The 24,915-nt window shown below is 36.3% G+C and overlaps 2 protein-coding genes across 3 annotated transcripts in view; one reads left to right on the forward strand and one right to left on the reverse strand.

Moving 5' to 3' along the window:
- The window catches only part of PIGK (phosphatidylinositol glycan anchor biosynthesis class K), a 98,849-nt gene extending 95,209 nt beyond the window's left edge, over positions 1 to 3,640 (reverse strand). The window contains exon 1 of the mRNA XM_080601507.1: positions 3,595 to 3,640. The gene's annotated coding sequence lies outside the window, so the exon portion shown is untranslated. The remainder of the gene's footprint in view (positions 1 to 3,594) is intronic.
- Positions 1 to 24,915, forward strand: part of AK5 (adenylate kinase 5) — a 94,935-nt gene that overhangs the window by 6,909 nt on the left and 63,111 nt on the right. For both annotated transcript variants that reach the window (XM_080601501.1, XM_080601500.1), the window contains exons 4-6: positions 2,497 to 2,666; positions 2,797 to 2,910; positions 13,869 to 14,060. In XM_080601501.1, the coding sequence (XP_080457627.1) occupies positions 2,497 to 2,666; positions 2,797 to 2,910; positions 13,869 to 14,060 (476 nt within the window). The remainder of the gene's footprint in view (positions 1 to 2,496; positions 2,667 to 2,796; positions 2,911 to 13,868; positions 14,061 to 24,915) is intronic.

Here is a 24,915-nt window from a genome sequence, read left to right on the forward strand (position 1 = left end):
ACTGAATTTCCATCCTTGAAAGGAAGTTTTATATCTGCAAGAATTAAGCACAGCATTGGCTCTGGTATGTTTTATAAACCCTTTGCTTTGAAGCATAGTCACAACCTACTGCTCCTTTTATCCAGTAGTACTATTGCCAATAAATAAAGCCACATAAATACACAGAAATAAATGTTAACCGTGTAAACACACACAAATACTGTAAAATACAAATTAAGTTATGCTCACTAGATTGCAATATGTGGCTTTATGCATATAGAAGGCTGCTTATGGCAACCTTTAGACAGTGAGTAGACATTGCTGTATTTAGTAGTAATCATACTTTTACACCTGGCAAAATCTATTCCATGCACACCAGCAGCAATCATCTGGCAATTAGCAGCACTTCTTTGTGCTCTCGTTTTCATCTACTTAAGAAAAATCGCACTGGAAATCAATTACTGCAAACCCACTATCATCCCAGATTACCGAGAGCCTGTAATAAACCATAAAAGACATAGAATTATCTTGTTTGAAAATTTATATCAGGTACGTTTTTGATGTAGGAGTGAAACAGAACAAAAGGTTTGCTGAAATGTGTTTGTCGTGGGGAAGGCTGGGTGTGCCATCAGAGGGAGAGCCAAAGCAGAATTGCTTTGTAGGCACTTCAGTGGAGGAGGTGATTTCTGGTATAACAGATGCTTGCAGATCTACAAAAGGGAAGCATCCTTTACTCTAATGAAGAGGATAGCTGAAAAAAATAAGTCCGTCTAGGTCACCTAGAAGACTTGACATTCAAGAATAGCTGTAAAGGCTAACACAATCTGCCAAAAGAAGAGAGAAAGTTTGTGCCTTGTTAGGGACAAACAGCAAGTGAACTCGGTGAGGGAAAAGTATTTTTCTGCTGGAGTCTTACTGTACAGAGATAAGACAATTTTTCTTTCACATCTTTGCTTGTGTGTTTTATGAACATCGGTAATTACATTGTCAAGTTGGATGTACAGATGCTTATATTTGTATTTATTTTAACCTGGCTTGATTTAAGCATTATTTATTTAATTGGGTAATGATAAAGCATTCGCTACCCAAGTGTGTAACTAAACTGTAGGCTGGGTTAAGGCTTAAGTAACACCTTAACAATATCCACGTTTCCCTGCCCATCCTCATCAGGTGGGTCCTGATCTGAGTTGCAAGGGCAAGGCAGAGAGTTACCAGGGTCAGGGGGACAGAAGAGCTGCTAGTGGCTGCTGGTTTCGCTGAAAGCTCTCTGGCATGTAATGCTGGGGTACAGGTTTGAGCCTGGTTACACATAACCATGTAGGAAGAAATACTGTAAAGTTATTCTGCCGTCAAATCTGTATTAATTACATAAAAAGCTACTTATGGGAATGAAACAGATAACAAAGGAAAGAGTTGTATTATTACTAACAGGCAGCTCATTGTATCTATATTTACTTTCACTGCATTGCTCTATTTTTTAAAGTTCACAGGAAATGTATACTATATTTTTAATTAGACTAATTCTTTGCCTGTTGAAATAAAATTCCAACCAGCTAGTGTCAGGAATTAATACCAAAACATGTGTTTTGTTTTTGCTTTGTTATGCTATTCAGTAAAACACACCTTTCTATACATAAATATTTATTCTATCAAAATCATTCCCTATTTCGACATACTGGATTCTAGTTCCCCTGTTCTTCACATCATAACATGTCCTCTTAGTTCAGACCTGTTCTGATTTTTTTATACATGCATTCCTGCTTCTGCTGTCCAGCCAACCTTCACTTCAGCATTCCCTGGTATCTAGTGTGGCTGTTTTCTGTGATTTTGATTCTAATTCTGCCTGTGCTAAATTCCAGGGTCTCTGTATTTTTCAGGTTGTCCAGCAAGCTGAACCCAGCAAATTGCCTCTCTGTGAGATGCTTCAAGCATCAATACCAGAAGTATGCACAGTTCAGTAAAAATCAATGTACCAAATCTCTATGGAAACACCTCTGCTGATTATTTAATATTTTTCTGTATTTTACCATTAGAAAACCTCAGAAACTCATGCAAACATATTTAAGAAATTTTATTAGATCCATTTTGTGAATGGTCCATTGATTTCACTTACTTATTTCACCAGGTGTGATTCTGTCATGAATAAACACTTCAGACAATTTGACTCTACCTTTGGATTCAAAGAGTTCAAGAGGAGACCAGTTCACTTGTGTCTCCTTCTACTACAAATCAAAAAAAAACTCCCTTGCAGAAATAGCTTTAGAATGAAGTCAAGCCCAAAAGAGATTTTTTTTTTTTCTTTTCATAAGCAGATTTGTATTCTTTCTTTACTTGTAAAAACTGTTACCTTTATGATCAGGTAGATAAGACCAATTTCTAATGATTAGTAACAAATCATGCAATGGCAAGATTTATCCTGATAATGGTTTGAAGATCGGTGCTGATAACAGATTTCACATATGACTGGATACCTCAGATGAGAGTTTAATCTAATGTTTTGCTTATACTTAACAATAGGTGGCCCAGGAAGTGGTAAAGGAACACAGAGTTTGAAAATAGCAGAACGCTATGGATTTAACTACATATCAGTTGGTGAATTGTTAAGGAAGAAGATCCACAGCACAAGCAGCAATAGAAAATGGAGTCTAATTGCCAAAATAATTACGACTGGAGAACTAGCCCCTCAGGTACAGCAAAGTTAAGCCTATCCTGTGTTAATGTTTACTTTCTAAGGATTTGTACATGCTGTATTAATGTGCACCAACAAGAAAACCTTCTTTACAATCCTGAATAAATAACTTCTTTTCTATGTGAAAGGAAACAACTATAACTGAGATCAAGCAGAGATTAATGCAGATCCCTGATGAAGAAGGTATAGTGATCGATGGATTTCCCAGAGATGTTGCCCAGGCAATCTCCTTTGAGGACCAAGTAAGAGTTTGGTTTTATTCTTATAATTACTTATGTATCTCTGTAACAGCTAAGCTTCTTGAAATTAACAGGCAGATTCCAAGAAATATGCTATTTCTAACTGAGCATTGCTCTTTAAATGTTTGCAAATACCTTATTACAGACTGACAAAAGGTTCTTCTTTTGGTTTATGTTATCGAGTGTGAAACCAGAGTATTTTGTAAAAAGGCAGTGTGATAGTATAACCAATGATCCAAGTCTCCTGTCTCAGTAATTAAAATCCTCCCAAGGTGAAGAAGAAAATTACATGAAATCTAACAATACTTTTCATTTATTAGTTATTTAGAAAGGAGGAAAACATTATATTCCACATCTATTTGTTCAATTTACTGTACATTAAGAGAAATGTACTTAAATCAATGCATATCTTCACAATGAATTTAGTCTCAAGTTTATTATAGTGCATTGAAAAAATGGGAATAAAATAAGAGTTAAAATTGCCTGTTTTGCAAGTTTTTCTAAACCATAAATGCACTTTTTATTTTTAGGTCATTTTGGTTATTATAAATTGTAGTTCTAAGATATAGTCAGCTAAAACTGTATTTCTGAGTTCTATTCAGATGTTGTTTTCCTGTGTATATTTTAAACTCATCTAAAAATACTTTATTTCAGTGGAAAAACAAACAGATTACATAATTTTCTTACCGAGCACCGTTAACGTAATGGCTGTGGTCACAAGTAAAGGTTGCAGTTTCAGTGCTGAAATTTCAAGCAGAGCATTTCAAAGTACTTCCCAATCACTAGCATACTGCTGTTTCTGTACTTTGAATTCTAAGTGGCATTGCCAAGGCAGAACTAACAAAAGAAAGCAGCTAATGAGGCATTTCATTAATGTGCTTTTATAAGGTATTCTGGGCAAAATTTAGAAGACCGAGTTGAGGAAATTAAAGGAAACAGACAAAAGAGTTATTATAGAAAAGAGCCAATGACTGCCAGTTATATCTCCTTGTAATTAACAAAAGAAAAGATTAACTATTTTATAAACGAAACAGAGAGCAGGAATTTAGGCTTAATGGTCATTTCCTTGTCTCATTTTTATCTCCAGTATATTTTGTGATAGCATGACTTAAGAGCATTTCTTGGTGTTCTAATTTTGCACTTACGTTGTGGTTGACGAAAGAATGGGGGATGTAAGAGTGGAAGAACTGACAGGAGCTAAATTATGACATGCTTCAAGTTAGCAGATTCTCCCTCCACAATGGAAAACCAGTTAAAAAACATTTGAGCACCCATCATAGGATCCATTACTAATGCAACTAAGAAGCAGAGATGAGGAGGTAGTAGAAGAATCTCTTGCAAAGCACACTGTGGAAGAGGAGAAAGATTAACACTATGTTTCATATATGGTTGAGCCCTCCCATTGCATCATTCAAATATGCTTTTCTAGTATTTCCAAATTTAATATGAAAGATTCCACTCTGCCAGTTTGGTTAGCCCTTGTTCACTGTATAAAACTGCATGAAAAAAAGACTGATAGAAAGATGGATGATAGATATTCTGACTTGGGCTCCTTTTTAGTATGTTCCATTTCAAGGATGCTGTAGATTGGTCTTACTTTTCCAGAGAAGAGAGAATGGATTTAGTCATTTTAGACTTGACTATATTCTCAGTTTGTTCATTTTTAGTCTAATGGGATTTGCTAAATCTTCCTCCTCAAGGCCTGGTTCTGCCTGAAAGATAGATGACTATTTGAGTCCTTCAAAAAAAAAAAAATTGCACAGCACTTCATATAGGGCCACCTTTCAATCTTATCTGCTCTGAAATGAATATGGGGAGGGAAAGGAACCATAGAGCTTTTATGGGAGCACAGGAACGAAAATTTGGTCTGTTTAGGCAACCCTCCCTCTTTCACCTATCCTTGCAGCTGACCTCTTATATGAGCATATCTAAGGCCATGGAAGTAAATGCAGAAAAAGGATGTATGTATTTCAACGTACAACACCTTTTTAATCCAGTATTTCATGTTAGCTTTATATTTTACAGAAATAAAATGCTTGCTGTTTCTTTAAAATCCTGTTTAGTAAGCCATAATACTACTTACACGACAATGTCTTGTAATAAGGCAAGGGAACTATCAGCAGATGTGGTACTTGTCTTCCCTCACAGGATGAGGCTGACAGTAATCCATGGCATGTCAGATTATTTACATTAAACATGCTAGTATTTCTGAGCAACACAGAGATCCCTCAATGGGAAGTGCAATTGAGTTGTGGTGAATTCATTGATTAACTGTTGTGATAATTTGTGTAGGTCTGCAATTAAAGATGCTGTGTGTGTTTTCCACAGTTTAGAAATGCTATAGCTTTCTTGCTAGCAGTGTGTAGAAGCCATTCATAATTTATAATGAGGAAGGAACAGAATTGGTCTCATTAGACAAAAGTGACAAGATGAGAAATAATTAGTTGAAATTTCAGCAAAGAAAATTTTGATTAAATAGTAAGACACTTTTTTAATTAGAAGACCTATTAAGCAATGGGACATCCTTCCGAAGAAAATGGTGAAATCCCACAAAATGCAAATAGTCAAATCACATTATTCAGTAATTAGTATGCCTTATTCTTACAAAGACATCCCCTGTAGGATACTGAAATGTGTTGATAAAAAGTTGTGAATAAAAATTGATTCTTATTATTGTTATCATCAGTTTTGACACAGACGCATACTTATTTTATGAAGGTCTCTTTAAGACCTTTGCATGCTTATGTACCTGAAAACAGCAGATATGTTTGTATGACACAAGCCATTTTAAAGGTTACATTTAGGGGAACTGTCAAAAGATACACAGATAGATGACGTAGGAGTTACTACTGATTTAACTTTTTTCCCCCATTGCATGATCCCTTTGCAGCTAATTATTTTGATTACAAGGGTTCTAAAATGAAATTGTATCCTTTAGAACAGTGATTTTACATTATTATTTGTTCTGTAAAGCAGCCTGAACACTTTTGGAATTTATGATGTACATTAAAATAATGAAGGTAAATTAGTATATGGTTAAAGAGAGTACGTTTGCCTTCTCAGTTCTTTTGGCCATATAGGAAATAGAGTAGCTGTCAGTGGGAGGAATGAGCAGCAGGGACAAGGGTGACTATTCGCTTATTCTTTCTCATTTGAGTATGTTGGGATGTGTATTCATCAGTAATCCTATGAAAGCTTGAAATAAGCAAAGAAGTATTCTTTTACAAGTATCATTTTCCACTGTATAGCCTTTCTCCTTTGCCCTTGTTTACACAGACAGAAAAGATCTCCAAGAATATATGCAACAATACCAAAAATAAATTGTAGGGGAGAATGTGAAGGACAAGTTACTGCACTACATGGAACTAGAGACGAGTAATACAAGATACTGAGAGAGTAGCTAAGGCTCAAACAGAGACTGAACAAATGTAATGAGCATAGAAGGTCTATAAACAAAGCAGGCTGCCAAAACCTAACATAATTATCATTCAAGAGAGCACGTCTGGTCTTTATTAATCATAAGAAGTTTATATTGTTATGTTACCCGTATGTTGTTCCATATATTTGGGATCTAAGCCACACTGTCTCCCCATTTTCCACCAACGCATGTTGTGGACAGTGGATGCTAAAGAACTGAAAGGCAAAACATGAAGGGCATAACATCCAACTTGCTCCTGAGCACTACAATTCCTTGAACTCTATTTACCAAACTGTTTTGTATATATTATTACATTGATTTCACGAGTAAGAACTGTGCTGAGTTACTGTGAAGATAAACTAATTTATATTGGAAATGGCTCACCATATTAATAGCGAGCGGAAAAGAGGAAGGTCAGCTAAGGTGCCTGGTTTCTTTTGCAAGCACACAGAGTCTGACTGTGCTGGGTCTGCAGACATCTTTAACAGAAACTATTTATGCTCAAATAATTCCTTCAGTTTTATGGCTAACAGCTGTTATTGAGACCTGACATTATTTGAGCTTTCGTTATCTCTTTTTTTTCTGAAAAAGTTAAATGAAAACTTATATGTCTGAACTCTAGTTACAATACTTGTCCTATATAATATCTAGTACAAAAATACACGATGATAAAGAATTCTTATTGAACTTCACTCGTAATTGCTATTGGTACTACCAGCACATTTTTATCCTGTTAACTAATCCAAAAGCTAAACTTTTCTCTGGGAAAAATGTTATTTTTAGATAAATGAGTCAAAGCGAACCAACTTATGCTAACATTCCCAAACATACATATAGTTAAAAGATTATGATTCCTTTCTTATTATGTTGCCAGGCTCCCATTTGGCCAGTCAGTACTCCAAGTGTTGCTAGGCAGAACTGTATTAAAAACACATCACATCCCAACGACTAAAGTGCCTAGGATAAACCAACCTATCATTTGCAATACTCACAGAAACACAGTATTTCTCTTCCTGCTCGGATCTAGAAACCAGAAGGAACAAACACTGCTTCCAAGCAATAATGTCAATCTGCAGTAAGTGGATGAAAAGCACTTTACACATCTGAGGAATTTTACATTTGAATTCAAGCATTATTTTTTCTATTTTATTGATTTATTTATTTTTTTTTTTACTATCACTGTTCCTATCATTCATTTATTTCAAGCAGGAAAGAAGTCTTCAGATGTCATCAGTGATGTTTTCAGATTTTCAGCAGTGCTTAGCAGCCAGCAGCAGCTCTGCCATACTTATACCAGTTTCATTTCTTAATGGTCACTTACTCCTTTCAGCCTGTGAGACCTCATAGCCATGAGTATTGGAGAAGATACCTAATTTCCTGTGAAATTCTTATCTGAGTCGAAAGCCAAGCCTGTATTTTTTTCTTTTAATTATACCTTCAAAGACTGAAGGATTTGGACTCGATGATCCTTGTGGGTCCCTTCCAACTCAAGATATTCTATGATTCTGTGAATATATAACATATAACTTCTCTCACTGAAAGTCTTGGATTCTTGTCAGATTTTAATTCTTGCCAGAATTTGAATCTCCCGTTTCTTACTTCCAGAAAGCAGAGTCAATACTGCTAACATTTATGATAGTGGTACTGTTCATAAAACCTTGAAGTCACACAATTATGAGAATCTCAGCTCTCACTTTAAAACAAAGTTTCAAGTGCTCATGGTTATGAAGAAAAAAATGAAAACATGAATTTTAATGGCTTAAAAGCAAACAGAACTTACACTTTATGTATTTGTTTTAAATACCTGATAATTGCTGGATTTTGATCATTTTAAAATTTCTTCTGATTGGTAGTAGTTCTGATTTAATACTTTTTTATTTATTTATCTTTTCAGTTTGAGCCTAGACATATAGCAACCCTAAAGCAGACACTTCTAAGGTATCCATTATCTCAACTGAGTGCAAATACTAGAAAGGTGTTTAGATTCCAAGCACACTTTCGAAAATGCCAAGGAGAAAATGGTTTACTTACCATTAACCTGTCAGCTTGAAATTCAGCAAGTCACCTACGGTACCAGCATGCTCAAGCATGCTAAATCTCTTCCTCTCTGGTAGCACTGTAATGAAATGTCTCCGACTGGTGTATTGAACTCAAATGACTTGTGAAGAAGAAACGGCAGTTTGACTTTGTGTGTAATCTCTCACATGGTGATAAGTTTCTCTTGTCCCAGGAGAAACAATTTCTCACTTCAGTATTTACCAGTTAATTTCAATTACTGCTTTGTGGATTTTTTGTTTGTTTGTTTTTCCATTTTCAGTCATTCATGCATAAATTTCCTTCTGATTTCAGTAATTTCTTCACCACCATTAACACCATTCATTTCAGTAGAATAAGTAAATCGAGATGAAGTTTGCTTAAAATATATTAATTGTGAGGTTTATTAACAGTGAAATGAAATGGGGAACAGGTAGAATTAATGAATACTCATTAATGAATATCATTTAATTCCTTGATAAACAGAAAATATTTTTGTAGAAATTATCTTAGAAATATTTTTGTGTTATATGGCCTTGGTGACAAGGCTATATTTGAAGATGTAAAATGTTAATTTAAATAACTGTAGTAAATTTTGTCTGTTTAAAATTTCCTTAAGAATATTCATAAACGTGCTACATGTACAAAGAATAACTAGTTCATCTCAGCTGTGATTCAAGTTAACTTTTTAACTCCCAGATATATTCCTTATGGAAATTACTGTGTAAAATAATTGTGCTGAAGTAAAACAGGCTGTGTAGAAGGGACAGTATAGGATGTTGGGAAGAGCCGACTTCTCCTCTCACAGCGTCAGGAAAGTAGCACTATTCCTCCAAGTCTGATACCTAAACCTCCAAGCAGAAATGATGCCTGCTCAGTCCTCTCGAAAGCTTGACATAGGTGTTTGTGGCCAACACACCTATGGCAGTCCAACTGCCAAGCTCATGCTCAGCAAAGAGCTTCTCAGAGAAAATCTGCTTTGTCACTGGTCAAGAACGTGAGCTCCAGAACAACTAATGAAAGGAATGAAACCCTTCTCTTAATTGCCTGAAGGGGAAAGAATCTGTCCTTTGCAATAGGCTTTTGTTCCAGTAAAGATGTTTTTTCCGCATCATCGTCTTTACGTCTTCTTCATTTCAGTCTTTCTTCAATTTCTATCTCCCTTCCTCCAAATTTCCAGTCTGTTGTCCCAGGCTGATAAGCCTCACAGGTATAGTCTGTGATAATGGATATATGTACCCAGTCATATGTACCCAGTCTGTACGAGGGGTAGGAGTGTACCATAACAGCAGGCTGCATTGCTGTGTTTCCTTTCATTCATTCTCTTTGGCCCTGTGAGCTTTAAATTGCTTTCTTAAAGTCAAGCCTGAACAGGAAGCCTTGTAGAATGGTCTTATCATTATCTGTTTTACCTCCTGGTAGCTAAAAAACTCTTGGGGAAAGCAAGCAATGGTTCAAATTTCTGCTGGGTAAAATCGCATGTTTGCTGTTTTTCTGGGTAAAGGTTCTTCCCTACTAGCCAAACGAGAGCTCATCCATTGTTGGTCCTTACCTCTCAGGAAGGGACCTAATATTCTGTATTCAGAAAGGATTAAGATGCCTGCTGAGCAGTTCTGAACCTGGGATCTACTTAGACTTTTCTTTGTAGCACTTACACTAGTATTTACAGCTAGGGATTCCTCTTGGTTAGCTTTCTTACACAGGGGAAATACTGCATTAGTCCTTCCTAAAGGCATCTGACTCTTAATCAATTACTAGAGGGCCTAATCACCTAGTCTGGGCAATTTGCTGTGAGCTTATTGTCAGGCAGTGTGAGTATGGTTCAGAAGCACTTACCAGAAAAAATCCTATTTTCAGGATTCATTCTTTGACAATACACTACATGATTTTGGTCTTATAAAACAAGAAAAAAAATAAACTATTAAAACAGTATAGTAACCCAGCAGAGATGGAATTATAAAAATCAAATCAGTAATTACAAGGGAGAGTGCCCTTACAATGGACATAAACTAACTTGCTGGTAACCTTTACCAATTGGAATAAAATGCACTGTTGAATTAATGTTGATTGTTCATGAACTGTCAGTTAAGTTTTCTCAAGAGTATCTAATAGAACATACCAGGAATTAAGAAACAAAGCATGTTCATCTTTTGCCTAATGAGGAATAACGACAGAGAGCGTAATCATCTAATTTATAGCAAACAACCACTCTACTCTCAGTAATAAGAGGAGATGTAGAACATATCCCCAGAGAGACAAGCATCTTTCTACTTACACTGCTTTACATCAGTAACACCACTTGAATGGACTTAAGCACTGACTTGAATGGAATTACTCTTTGTACTGCTTTAGGAAGGAGATTTAGACCCACAGAGAGTAAGTTTTACTTACTAGTAAATACTATTCTAAAAGAATGAGAGGATTGAACATTTCCTACCCATCAGTGTTATTTTAAGTTGATGCCATATGTTTTTTGTCTCAGTTAAATTTCAGAAAGTTGTGAAAAACCAGAAACCTACCTGTTCCCATTAGCCAAGATTTTCCCTTCTGCCAAATCCCAATTAGTAAGTGGTTAAATTTGGTTCCCTTGGATGTGAATAAGACCCCCTACCTTCAACATAACATAAGCATGTTAAGAAAAATCAGCATGAAGGAATCCAGTTCTATCTGCGCTGGTTCCATACACAGAGAACCATTTCTATAAGCCAAGTCTAAGAAAAAAGCAGTTCCTAGTCATTAAAATCAACAACAGTTAATTCTGAGTTTAAAAAAATAAAATAAAATCTTGTTTTCAGATAAGTCATAAAAAAATCATTTCCATCACCAGAAAAAAAGCAACTTGTACTCATATTTACATAGCTAGCTATTGTATCAGCAAAGGAGTAACCTCAGACATCCATGCATTCACACAGAGCTGTTACGTTCCGCCATATTTATAAGCACGCTTTGCAGGTGGGTGCAGTTGAGGTAAATGGAAGCAGAATGTTTCATGAAATCAGGAATGAAATATCAATAGCATTTCAAGGGTTTACCCTGAAGGTTATAAATGCATGTAGGAAAATATCATAAGTGCTATTATATCTGTAGACCTGTGGATGTAGAAGAGATATTACTCTTTCATACATCTAAAACCAAGTAGAGATGTGTTTTTTAAATGGTTTCCAGCTACTTTCTGATGATGAAGAATATTCTGTAGGTAGGAGAAGAGTTCATAGAGGCATCACATAATCATGAATCTATTTTGTATTTCTACCTCAAATATGCTTGAATTACCTTTTCTTCCACTTCAGAAAACCTTTTGGACAATACTTCCTTTGAAACTAAGTTTCAAGAACTACGACTTTCAAGCCATTGTTATCAATGGCATTTTATTTCAGTGAATGAAATGTATTTCAAATTACAAAGCTGGTGTCAGAATAAATAGTTTTAGTTCTTGAGATTCTGATACTGTCTTTTGTTACTGTTACTAGTCAAAAAAAAATAAGAACAACAATACTTAACTCCTGTAGAGGCCTTTCCATTTTAAAAAGCAATAGGGAATAATTAAAAGCCTAATTAATTAATTTCTCACAGCATTTACTGTGTTGTACCTCATTATCATCCTCATTTTACAATGAGAATCTTAAAGAATTCAGCCCAGGGTATGCTTTCCCTTTTTCTTAAAAAGGAACTGACTGCAGAAGCCTGCCCAGTTTGGTGGAACTAAGCAGGTGAGAAGCCCCACGCCTGGTGGGGTCATGGTGGCTTTCAGATCCTTCCCTTGCTGTGAGGCTGCACTTAGTCAGCCACAGTTTCTTTAAAGAATTAAGACTGACCATGGAAAGGTGCAGTCTCGTGTCTGTGTCAAAGAGAAGGAAACCTTCGATTTGCTTCCTTCTCTTTTTTCTTTAGAGCTACTTATTTAATGGGAGATTTATTTATTTTAAGTACTCTGTGTAAGGTTTGATGCTATATGAAAAATTATGTGATATGCTAAAGCTTAGGTTCTACTCTTGAGTATGTCTGGTATGACTTCACAGACCTAAGTATGTCGTGGATGGTAGTCTGGAAGATATTTGGGAGTGCGTATTGAGAGTGGGAAGAAGGCAGCTGCAGCTTGGAGCATCTGAAGATTTCTTACCATCTTTCTTCACAACTATTGGAATCAGCAGAAACGGAAATACTAAATAAAAAAATTCACTCATATAAACCACTTTTGTTCTTTGCTTTTCTAGATCCCTGATTTACAGTTACAATTGAATTTTTCTAATTCATGTTAGGAAGTTCCAATCAGCTGGATATTCACACTGTGACATGAAACACCTCACTCAGTCCTCTGCAATGTACATCAGTCGTTCCCTTTCATGAGATTGCGTTCCATGCCTAACAGGCTTTGAATTCTTTTGTATTCTCTTGTAGCAGTGGTTAAGAACTATGTCAAAATCTGGATTTCTTTACTACTGTATGCTCTTTAAACTCCCAATGTCTGATTTCTCATTATGTTTCTACTGCTAACGAAGCAACCCTCATTTAACAGAGCTACTTTTAATAAAGTCCACATTGCATGAAAGTCTAACACAAACTTACTTTCATAGTCATTCACATGAATAATTATGTGCCTTAAAGCTATTATGTGGTAATAAGATTAACTGTCGTAATTAATTCATCCCATGAAAGGACAAAATAACCCTGTCAATTAAAATAGGCTGAAAAGTGGGAGAATTATTCTGCTTTTATAAAGTTGTGGTACCTGTTTTGGATTTAGGAGAGAGAGGAGGCAGCTTCTCTCCCACTGACAGTTATTAAAAAACAAACAAACAAACAAATAAACAACACCTTAGATTACAAGGTTAGTTGTTTCAAAATCTAATGGAATTGAAAAATTACCAAAATTAGTATTTTGGGGTTTAGGTTGTAGTTTCTGTCCTCAGGTCTATAATCCTCTACAATGCGTATAAAACATAATTTAATTTTCTTTAAAATCTGGTTTTCTGTAACGATAAAGAGGCCACCATTCTACTTGCTAGTACTGCTTATCAGACTGTCCTTTACAGTTTGAAAATGGCCCTGCTTTTTAGCCACGTCCTACTTCCTCCATATCCTACTCTGCCAGTGCCCTACTTTGCAACCAAAGGCTAATAACCACCACCCCAAAACTGAAAAGTTTTATTCATTTCTTTTGACTTTAGAAGAACTTTTCCGTACTTAGACTGCCATGGGAAAAGGCCAGAGTATTTCAGGTTGTATTCCCCCAAATGACAGAAATCCAGCTACATGGAATTATTACTTATTTATTTTATTTTTTGTTAATTTAAATTTTTTAATTTATCTATTTATTTTTAATCTATTTTTAATCTGTTTTACAGATTTGTCCACCTGTGAATTCCCCCCAAAATGAAAAGATAGAAAATTAATTAAGTTCTACTTTACGCAAATGTTGCATATCTGACTCTCATCTAGTAATGGAATTGCTGAGTCCTGTTGTGCTGAGCAGTCAGTCACAGAATTCTTAAATTGTTTTTTTCCACAGATCTGTACACCAGATTTGGTGGTGTTTCTGGCATGTTCCAATCAAAGGCTCAAAGAAAGGTTATTGAAGCGTGCTGAACAGCAAGGGAGACCTGATGATAACCTGAAAGCTACTCAAAGAAGACTAATGAATTTCAAGCAGAATGCCATCCCCCTGGTTAAATATTTCCAGGAAAAAGGGCTAATCATCACAGTAAGTCATTTAATATATACCTCTGAAAACTTAACTGTTGTGGTTACGTTTGGTTTCTTAGACCTTTTGTTTTAAGACAGGCTAGATGAGTCAAATTATGTTTTAGGTATTCAAACACCATGTTTACTGGCAGCAAACTTACCTTTCGTCTGTAGTTACAAAGTGAAGATGTACTTTAAAGAATATGACATTCTTTGTATTGTTCTGTACAATCCAGAACATTTTTCAGTTGTTATACTAAAAAGATTGTGTGAGAGTCAAAGGGAGTGTGTGTGTAGGTATATATAAGTACGGACGAGCGATAATATTGACAAGAACTTAAACCATCTTCCCAACTGTCTATGTAAGTGCTTAATTGTGATGAATTCAATGAACAGTTGGTAACGGTTGAATTACTGACAAGTTCTCAATTACAAACGGTGCCTGGTTGTAACAGTGTGTGGAACTTGGTACTACATATGGTACCAGAAGAGCACAGATGGCCTTTTGTTTCTTATGATAGCTTAAGTAACCAAGGTACGTTCTCTTCATGGCAAATAGGACTGATTCTATGTGCTGGACAGATATATGCTGCACCAGAGCGTCTTTAATTGCAACGTCATCTAATGGCGCTGGTAGTCCTAACAATGCAATTCAACACTTTCTGGAATTTCAAAATGAAATTCCCAAGAAATAATTGTTTTCTCCAGATAGTATCCGTTCTGTTTGAGGATTTTCATTAACTCTCTTTGGAAGGATAAGAGGACTGGAGTTCTTGGAAGCTGTTTTACATTATTGAGAAAGTATGTATTTTGTGACATTTGTATAGTCTTTTTGAATGCTCTTCCTACACAAAGCCTTCTTAGTTCTTGAGGGAAGATGTGTCTTGCAGAGAAAGTGGCTGGGGCATCTGTCTAGAATTGGAAAGGAGGCCCTGTTGTTCGCATGTCTTATTAGAGCTGCTACAGTAGTGCAGCTGTTTTTCCTTCGTTGCAAAAAGAAGGATGCAGTAGTAAAGCTGAGCCCATGGAGTTACTGGCAATTTGATGCCCAGAGGATAAGGAGATCCTTTTCTGTAGATGATAAGAATACATATGGCATACCTCATTTCCATAGGATTTAATTGCATATAGAATATAGATTTCACAGACGCAACTAGGGTGGTGGGAATAACTGAGATAAAGGAGTAGCTAGGAAAGAAGTAGTAAAAATTTATTAAGAAATGGATTAAGCATGCATACTCCAGAGCAAGTAAGCAATTAAAAATTCCTACAAAAGGGCATTTTTAAAAACACATGACCTTGAAACAGGGGAAACATATGCTAAGTCCACATATAAAGCTACACACTACTACAGCAAGTTGTAAACTTTAACATTAAAAAAACTGTTATTTTGTCATCAGTCATCATTTGTTCTTTCACTTAGTGGTCAATTTATAGATTAGCATTATCTATTGAGTTTTGACATTCCTCTGACAACAGTTTGTTAACAGGTTCATTTTGTTGGAAATTATTTTGTCCAATGGGAAATCTAAGCGTGTTTCTCCAACCGCCTGTACAATTCCTTTAATCAATGGAGATAACAGATGTTTCTTACTCTGCCTTATCTTTGCTCGCACTGAAATATCCCCCTGCCTTCTTCATTGATGAACTTGAGCTTTCTTTTGTTTTTGAACAAAAATTAACAGTTTTTGATAGCCTTTCATCAGTGGAGAAGATAGTTTTCTCAAAGCCATAGGATCCAGGAGCCACTGCAGTATTCATCACGTTTTCCTCCAGGTGGAAGCCATATATTTTCAACTTGCCTTTACTAGTACATATCTGTATAATATACATGTAATATTAACACTTCTATGTACATTTGAAGCACTTGTGCACATTATTTCCCTACAGGAGGAGGAAGCAAGAAAGAAAATCACATTTATCCTGCTGATTATAATGTTGAACTTGGAAGGCACTGAAATGTTATGTGGATGAGAGCAGTGTAAGATCTTGAACACCATAAAACAGAATTTCACTAGCCTAATTTCTGGAGGAATTAATCCTTAGGGCAAGGTCAGGGAAGGTTGATGTTGATCAGTGGGAAAACAGAAAGATATTTTTTTTTAAGCCTCTACCTGCTCCTTATCACAGCTATTCAAAGCTCTGAATTTTAGACACTCCTACCCAGCATCACGATTCTATTCAGGGAAAAAAAAGAGGATGATTTAGAGAGAATTATAACTCTAGGACTACAACTCAACTTTTAAGCATCTAGTTAAATATTTTGTTCTCCATCAATAAAAAGCCCAAAAGAGAGAAAAGAAAAATTTACTAAAATGTGACTACATGAGATTAATGAGCAGACATCTGACACAATCATTGTCTGCTGTTAAACACTATATGAGCAGGCAAATAAAAATCTAAATTCCTAGAGACTATGAATTTCTCTTCTCCAACAGATATTTCACACTGTATTTGACATATTTTGATTAAGTTAATAGAATTAAAAAAACACATTTGTCTTGTTTCAGATCTTTTTGCTTATGTTGCTTAGGTTTCTTTCTTTGCCTTCATCTCCCCACCCCACCCTTAGCCTTTGCTAGTGTTATACGGTATGTATCTTATATTTCTTTACTTCTTCGCTGCTTTCTACACCTTATTTTTACTGTCTGTGTCTGTGCATGGCATCCCTGCCCTCAGAGTCTGATCCTAGTTTCTGTTTTCAAGGAAAAAATGAGGGCCCCACCTACAATACTTCTAAGAAACAGGAAGGTATAACTGTTCTTTCTGAAGAACTCCTTCTTTGGAATAATGAAGTTGGAATATCTAAGATTATGGACTGTTGTTCAAATTTAACAGATCGTAAACAGCATTATTAATAAGAAAAAGAAGTAAATATATGATATTTTCATGAACACGTAAAATCTGTGTTTGAAATTCTGTTTAGCAATGTGTCGGTAAGTCTACCATCAAAACCTGACTTTACTAAGTCAAATGCCATTTCTGAAGATAACAAGACAATAGTAATAGATATCACAATATTGGACATGGAGTATGTAAATAGATGCATACATTGACATTTATTGAACCAGAAACTTCTTAAAAATCTTTTAACATTACATACTATCAAGACAATAGCTAAGTCACAAAATACCAGAGGAAAAAATGTTACTGTTAAATTAAATTTTAAAAGGGAGAAAACGCAATAGCCGAGATGATCTGCAAGTACTCTACTGTTTAGCAGGGGACTTCAGTTCTGAACACAGTTTAATTTATTCCTGTATCCTTCCTGCCACCTAGAAATTATTTAGATTAATATTTTAGAGTATTGTTTATTTGGTTTCAGGTGCTGACATGACAATTGGTACGTGTACACAGCCATGCCCCATAAACCAAGGCTACTACTGAGGTATGGCCATGAGTAGAGAACCCCAGAATAATAGTGTCTGTGTCTATAAACTTCATTGATTGCCATTCCATTAAAAATACTTACGTGGTTCATACCATTCACCTATTAGAATAATTGCTAGGTACTTTGTTATGTTGGCTACAGAATTTCTAAAGATGAAAATTCCATCACTGGAAGCAGTATGGTATCATTTCACCTTCTAACGCTGACTTATAAGGGTTTCCCTCTGTTTTTTTAAAAGAAGTTAATAATGAAACAAATAAATAAATACAGAGAAAAAAAAATCAAAACCCTATGGAACTAGTGTGTTTTAATGCCTTTAATGTGGTTGCTGTCCAGACAGAGAGCTACTTTGATCTCAAAAAGTGTGGTGTGATACGAATAATAAAAGGTTAATGCTCCTCCCCTCCACCTCTGGCACCCCAGCCTAGACAAACTCTATCTCAGGATAAAGATGATTTGGGATAGCTAAAGGTCTAGTCTAGCATGTTATTGCTGTCTGGTTAGAACTTGCTTTTAAAGAAAATTACTATTACAAGAGTTTCTTAAGAATCAATTGAAAAAAGAGCTGAAAATGGTTTCTTTGTGTTAAAATACATTTCTCTTCTGGACTTTATATTGATGTTTCATCATTAGTAGACCTACTGCTATGAACTACCTTAAGAACTCTAGGGGAAGGCTCAAAAATCACATTCTTTGACCTTTGAATAAACTGCTCTAATGGAAAATTTTCCTAACTAGAAAACTTTTTCATATACACCCCAACAGACATAATTCATCCTAATGCAGGGAAGTTTAGAGAACACAAAAATACATATGGTAAACCATAATGAACAAACCAGTCTAGCACTTCCATCTTGATGTCCCTAAGTCTAAGTGACTAACAAAATCTCCCACAGAAAGCAGCCTCTGTGTACAAGACATGGCTCTGTCCACTCAAGTGACTCAGTTAAGTTCGCAGCCCTAAGGAGGGGCTCTATTCTAGAGAGAAGGGAATTCAGAGGACAGCAGACAGAACCCCCTCGCACTCCCCCACCCCAAGATCACTTTCTTTGAACACCTGCTATGAAAAATGCCAGATGTACCCTTTTTACTGCTAATTTAGTGCATAAAATGCATGTAAAAATGATGGGTACTTACTTTTATAAAATTAGGCCAGTGGTAGCAATCAGTCATGTTGAGTAAAGTAATAACTTTGGCCATGTTGTGGTCACTGCTGTTGTGATTTTATCAGCGGAAAAAAGGAAGACAGCAAGATAATGTGAAGTGCTTAGAATATGTATCTCCAAATAACCTTTACTAGTGATCTGTATCAAACCAAAGTTAATTGTGGGAAGATGGTAGGATAGGGGAGAAGTTGGGTAAAAAGGAAAAGCAATCCAGCTTCAAGTCTCTACTTTGCCTTGTTCAGATATGCACTTTAAATCTCTGCTGTTCCCACCCCAGTGATACCCATCACCCAGCTCCTGGTTATTTTGAGAAGGATGTTTAAGTCTTTACTTTATCTGAACTTTTATCTGGTACACATATATCTGTATATATTATAATATTATTATTTATGATAATTCTGTGTAAGCATAGTACTTCAGTGTCAACCTTGTTATGTTAATAAGCGTGTGTGTGTTCTAAAAAAAGAAGAAAAATACAAGACTGGCTTTAGTGAGACAGAAGTGCTAAACATTAAGAGAAGGCTATAGTCCTTATTTAAACAGTCGGGACAGGACAGCATCCAGTGGCAGAAAATGCTGATTTCATCCATGTCTTCATTGTCTCACTTGTCTGTTTAGGGAATCTACCATGCCTATGAAAAACATTAAAATGACTTTCAGATTAGTCAGAGAAATGAAGAGAAACCAGAAAAAGCAGCTGAAGCTTTTTTTTTTTAAGCACAAATTTAGAAGTTAAATAGTTGTGGTGAAGGAAATAGCTTATATAGCTGTCTGTCCTCATTAGCATCAAACAAGCCTAATGGCTGTCAACTGTCACAGAAAAAATTCCCCATGGAACAGCATTATATAAATTTTTCTCTTGATTTGTTTATAAAAAGATTTTTGCTACAGCATTGCACGCTGACATGAACTTTAGCTACAGGCTGAGACTTACCAATACACTGATGAAAGTATCAGTCATAATCAGTTTCTAAAGTCTCTGTGCTATCATATATCTGTCCAACGTGAGGTTTTGGTTTGGTCTTTTTTGTTGTTTTGCTTATTTCTTTCTTTAGCTCTGAATGCTGAGTTCAAAGGACTTTCAGTTACGCATTTCCCTTTAATTGCCCCTCTTCTCTCTGAGAAAAGTGGGTCCTGCAGTCCTGCCTGCAACTCTCAGGGTCAAGCCAGATCTTATCGATAGGAAATGGTAAGCAAAGGCATGATCTGAACCTCCACCCAGCTCTGCGAATCTTCTCCTCAGTGAAGGCACTTGCATCTCTTTTGGCAAAAAGCAGGCTGACTCGCTGCTCTCATTTTTGTGGTAGTGGTGCTTGCTCTCATCCGTGCAGTTTTGCATTAAATAATCCTTAAAAAGTAAAGTAAAAATAAAATTCCCACACTCCCTTCCCTGAAATATTTCCAGGAATAGAGACTGTTAGCCACCACCTCCCCCGCATGCTCTCACTTCTCCACCAGAGGCTCAGGATCTCATTTATATGCCATTTTATATGCCATCTGATGCCTTGTATCTTGCATTTTTGACAGCAAAGTAATACAAATTTGGCAGGGATAGTTTCACTTGAACCTAGCCTTGTCCGTATCCAAGCATAACCCTTCTCCCCACAAGTCATAAATGTGACTTTGAAGTTGCTGTGCTTTGTAGAGGGCACTGAGTTGAGGATTCCCACTGATTGTCTACCAATATATCCTCAATTATCTCTCAATTGTTTTAACAATACAGCAGTCATGAGTGCAGTCTTGCAGGAACATGTTAGATGTGCTTTCAACATGACTGCTACACTGGCTTTTCAGGGTACTTCTGGTTTCTTGGGCACGATCACCTGGGGGTGGGAAGAAGAAATCAGATAGTTCTGAGTGTTAGCAGGAGCCAAACTTCACAATGTTTAAGGAACTTTTCAAATCAAACAAAGAACACAGGCAGCTCTTTGTGGGACCCTCGAGATCATAGGTTTTGTTTGTAATTTGGGAGTTTTCCGGTGTTTTGCTGCGTAGTTCCCAAATCTTTATCTGGCTCCATGAATGCATATGCTTATATAATCCCAGGAAACATTTCTATGCAGGGAAAATGAGATGTGGAACGGAAAGAATTACAATCACTTTCATTTTCATTTTTATTTTTCTGCTGATTCAGAGCAATGAAACAGAAGTTGAAGTTTGGAACAGGTAATCAGATCTCAGCATACACAGACAGTCACCTAGCTGTCATTGCAAATTAAGGGTCTGTGTGTTTCTCCTATGTCTGGTAGCTCTTTTGCAGAAAAACCAGGACACAAGCGCAAGCCTCCCTCTGTAACTGTTTTCCGTGGAACTGCTGAACTAGAGCATGATTACACATGCTGTCATCACTGCTGGGTTTTACATTTTGTCTCAGCACTCTTCAAGTATTACTACTTTGTGAGATATTTGAAGAACATACCAAAGAACATATATAAATGAAATGTACGTAGAAATGTGCCTAAGCAAACCATTTATAAACATATGCACTTTGTGTATGGGAGAAACGAGTCATTTGTGCATATGTGGAAGCATGTGCACCATACACACTTCCGAAGCTTCAAAATATTTTCAGCCTCTGATTATATGATTTATGTCAGCAAGTTCAGTATACCAGAAACACTAATGTCTGCCAGAGAATGACCAAGCTTGGAAACTTGCCATCTGTGTATGCGCAAGTGTGCAGAAAAAACTGGAGGGTGGAAATTCTTTGCTGGGGGCACAGCATTGGTGCAGCACTCTGTTCTTTTCTAACTTTGGAAGCATAATGATTTAAATAAATACACGCTTTCTGAAATCTTGCCCTGCACCCTGTGACCCCTGGTAGCTTCAGTGAAGTAGACTTTGAAAAAAAGAAATAAACTTTGAAAAGTCTGTCTCCAGAGTTAGCTGTGGTCCAGACTGATTTAGGAACACAAAACAGAGAGAGGGAATGCTTTTTTTTGACAGCCATGCTGCCCCAGATTTTATCCATTTCTGGCACTGTGAAAGCTGATACATTTAAAATTAACTGGGTTGTTTTTACAGATGTAAAACTAAATCTAAGTAATTAAGCCAAGTTATCATGCAGAGAAATGAACTGTAAGAGATATTTAAAATATCATGCTCTATATATTCTTCAAGTCATCTTAAACCGTTCATCTTAAGGTAATTAAACTGTGTCCTTTGGGTGAATATTTGCTTCTAATTTCCTGTTTGTAGTTAAAATGATGCTTAAAGAAGATCAATTTTTCATATTTAGAGGAGCCTCATATTAAGAAATCAGCTTGGAAAAAGTACTTCGTCTCTGGGAAGTCCTTTTGCATTGGATCAGGAATACCTGGCACCCGTGAGCAAATTTTCCTATATTAAAATGCATCTAATTTTGTGATGATCCTGCAGAAGATCCAAAGCTCCATTTCAGCCATGCCTTTCTGTAAATGTTAAAATACCACTTTATTACCAAAAGTTCAATTAGTGATTTTGAGCTCCGATTACCACTGGTGGACTTCCCTGTGAAAAATTTATATTCAACGAATTCCCAATTTTATGGCAAAACCCTTTTGCTGACATTTGATTGATGGAAGAATTTTTGGATATCAGCTTAGGAGAGTTGCTACACCTACAGAGTCCTCTCCCTAACAAGCTCTCACTCTCACAGTCCTGTTATAATGTAACTGCATTAGCTGGCTTGAGCTCTACAATTCTGGTGTTTAACTTCTTTATTTCCCGAATCATAAGTTGGTAGCATTAGCTTCTGTGAAATATTTTTATTTCTTTATGCACTAGGCAACTACTTGTTCTGATATCAACCATAGTCAGTTTGGATTCAAATGGGTGAAATGAAACTGAGTTGACAGATAATATCATCCTATGATTGTTCGAGCATTTGCTCATGTTCCTCCTTTCCTGTAGATTCACTACATGAAAAAGAGAGGAGACGTGAAAGATTTCCCTTTCTTATCTTCCATACGTCATAAAGATAAACTTATTAATAGTTGTGAATGCTCAGGTACTGTAATGATGGCAGCCATTGAGGTATCAAAATGGAGAAGCTCAGACTATCAACAGAAAGTCTGATACAGTTATTTTCTGGACCACTGTGGCATTTTTCTCTAGCATTCTGGAGTCTTATTTCAGCATTTAGGTTCAGCACAAGACATGGTTAGATGCAGCTGCAGTGTTGGTGAAGAACTGAGAAAGCTGAAAAGCTACTCCTCTGTTATCTGAATCAGGGAACACAACACACTAGGCAGGACTAGTGTCAGAACTGTAGCCTTCCCCTAATACATCTTCCCCTGTGCAGAAGATTCTTTTGAATGCTTCCTCTTTCAAGGATTTTTTTTTTTTCTAATGCGACTAAGGAACAACTACCAAACAGTACATTCAAGAACTGTTTGAAATACTTCAGAATTAGGAAACACTGCTATTGCGTTAACTCAGCACTTCATTGAAGTAACATATCCCGCATCCTAAATTCACTGATACCTACATCAGGTAACCACCAATACGGCTGTTTTGCTCCGGGTAACTGCAGTTACATCATTTAAAGTTAGCACCTACATCTCTGCGCAGTATTGCCTTGTGTCACATAGACATTAGCTAAATTTCTTGGCAAAGAATCTCTTGTGAGTACTACAACTAAGCATATGTTTCCTTTATACTCCAGCACAATTATCATCCTTCCTATTCCCCGAGTTAGCATTTGTACCATCCCATCTGAACACGACTGAAATTTGTTTCTTTAATGGCCAGTGAATAGAACTATCTGTTCACTTTTTTGTCACCACGCCAAATTCTGCAATTCAGTAGTGTATTTAAATAATAAAATGGGAAGACAAACCTCACAAAACATCACTGGAGCACTGCAATCACAGTTATCATTGTAATATTTTGTGAAGGAAGATCTGTTGTTTCCATTCATGATGGTTAATCTCTTCTTGCACCAATAACTCAACAACATGGTCATTCATGCCAGCCATGACATAGCAAATAGAGATCTGAATGTGTAAAATGTGGCATCTTTTCACCGTAACCTGTTATGATCGGTCTGTTATATATCAAGAATTTTTCATACATATATTACCCCTTGATCCATTTTGTTAAAAATATTTTTTAGGCAGATCTTAACATATTTTCTTTATGTCCTCCACTGGCTTTCTCCTCCCGCTTTTGACCACAATGTCAAACCAGCACTGCAAAATTCTCTGCCCTATCTAACGTCTCAGGTCTTCTCCTGCATTCTACCATCCATTGTGTTTTGGTAATAATACACTTTTTGTAATGCCTATGTCATCTCCCTCCCCTGCCACTGCAAGATGCCAATTAGGCAATTTAAAAATACTCTTTTCACAAGTTTCCTGCCGTGTCCCGCCTTCTGTGCTCCTTTGGTCTTCTCTACTTGAAAAGAACAGACTTGCGTATAAGTGCAGAGTCCTGACAGAGACGGATCTCAGAATGTGGGCAATACAGTTTTTATTCAAGTTGCTTATTAAATTTGTCAGTCTATAACATTGAAAAAAGTTTCAGTAATACTTTTTGTATTCCAAGTCTCATCCCACAAATTTTGCTATATAGATTCTACCTATTTCACTTATACCCAGAACAGCTCATTTCTGTGTTTGTGTTTTGTTTTGTTTAGAACATTATCACAGTTCTCTGCTCTCCTTCAGGCTACGTCTGCTGTAATGGCTATTAAAGGTTTTGTGGGTACTTCAGCTTCCATCTCTGACCCTGTTCATGGAGTACAAGACACATATGAGTTCCATTCCTGTACTGTGAACAGAATCTTTTCTTCATCTATGTAATTCCTGTTCTCTCATACCTCTTGTACTTTAGAAGGAGGGCCAGGAGCTGTGTGAATTCTGAAATCAGTTTGGTTTTGGTTCTGAGAACTGTTCGTTATACCCTTGAACTACAGGCAGGAGACCACCCCTTAGAAAATCCCTACATTTAATAAAGAATAACTTACACAGATCTGGATATTCTCTCACAGTTTAGGTTAGGACTTGGTAACAGAAACCATGTCAGTATTTCTTGGAAAGATGTCTCTACTCAAACCCTTAGCTTTACAATTAGCCGTGATAGAAATAACTTCCAAGGGAATTTGATAGCTTCTTGTTAAGGGTGCACAACAGTTTGTGATAACCCCATTCTGATAACATACTTTGCAAATATTAATTATTATTTGAGTTACAAGCAAATTATGCTTGCTCTTTCTACAATGGGCAAAGTTCAAGCAAAATTCCTTTTTTTTTTCCGTAAATTGCACAAGCATGGTGAACTTTGCTGATACAAAAAAACAATAAAAATAAATGTGCCCTAGAAAAAGATTTACTAGA

Source organism: Anser brachyrhynchus (genome assembly GCF_964034855.1).
Source record: "Anser brachyrhynchus genome assembly, chromosome: 8".
NCBI lineage: Eukaryota > Metazoa > Chordata > Aves > Anseriformes > Anatidae > Anser > Anser brachyrhynchus.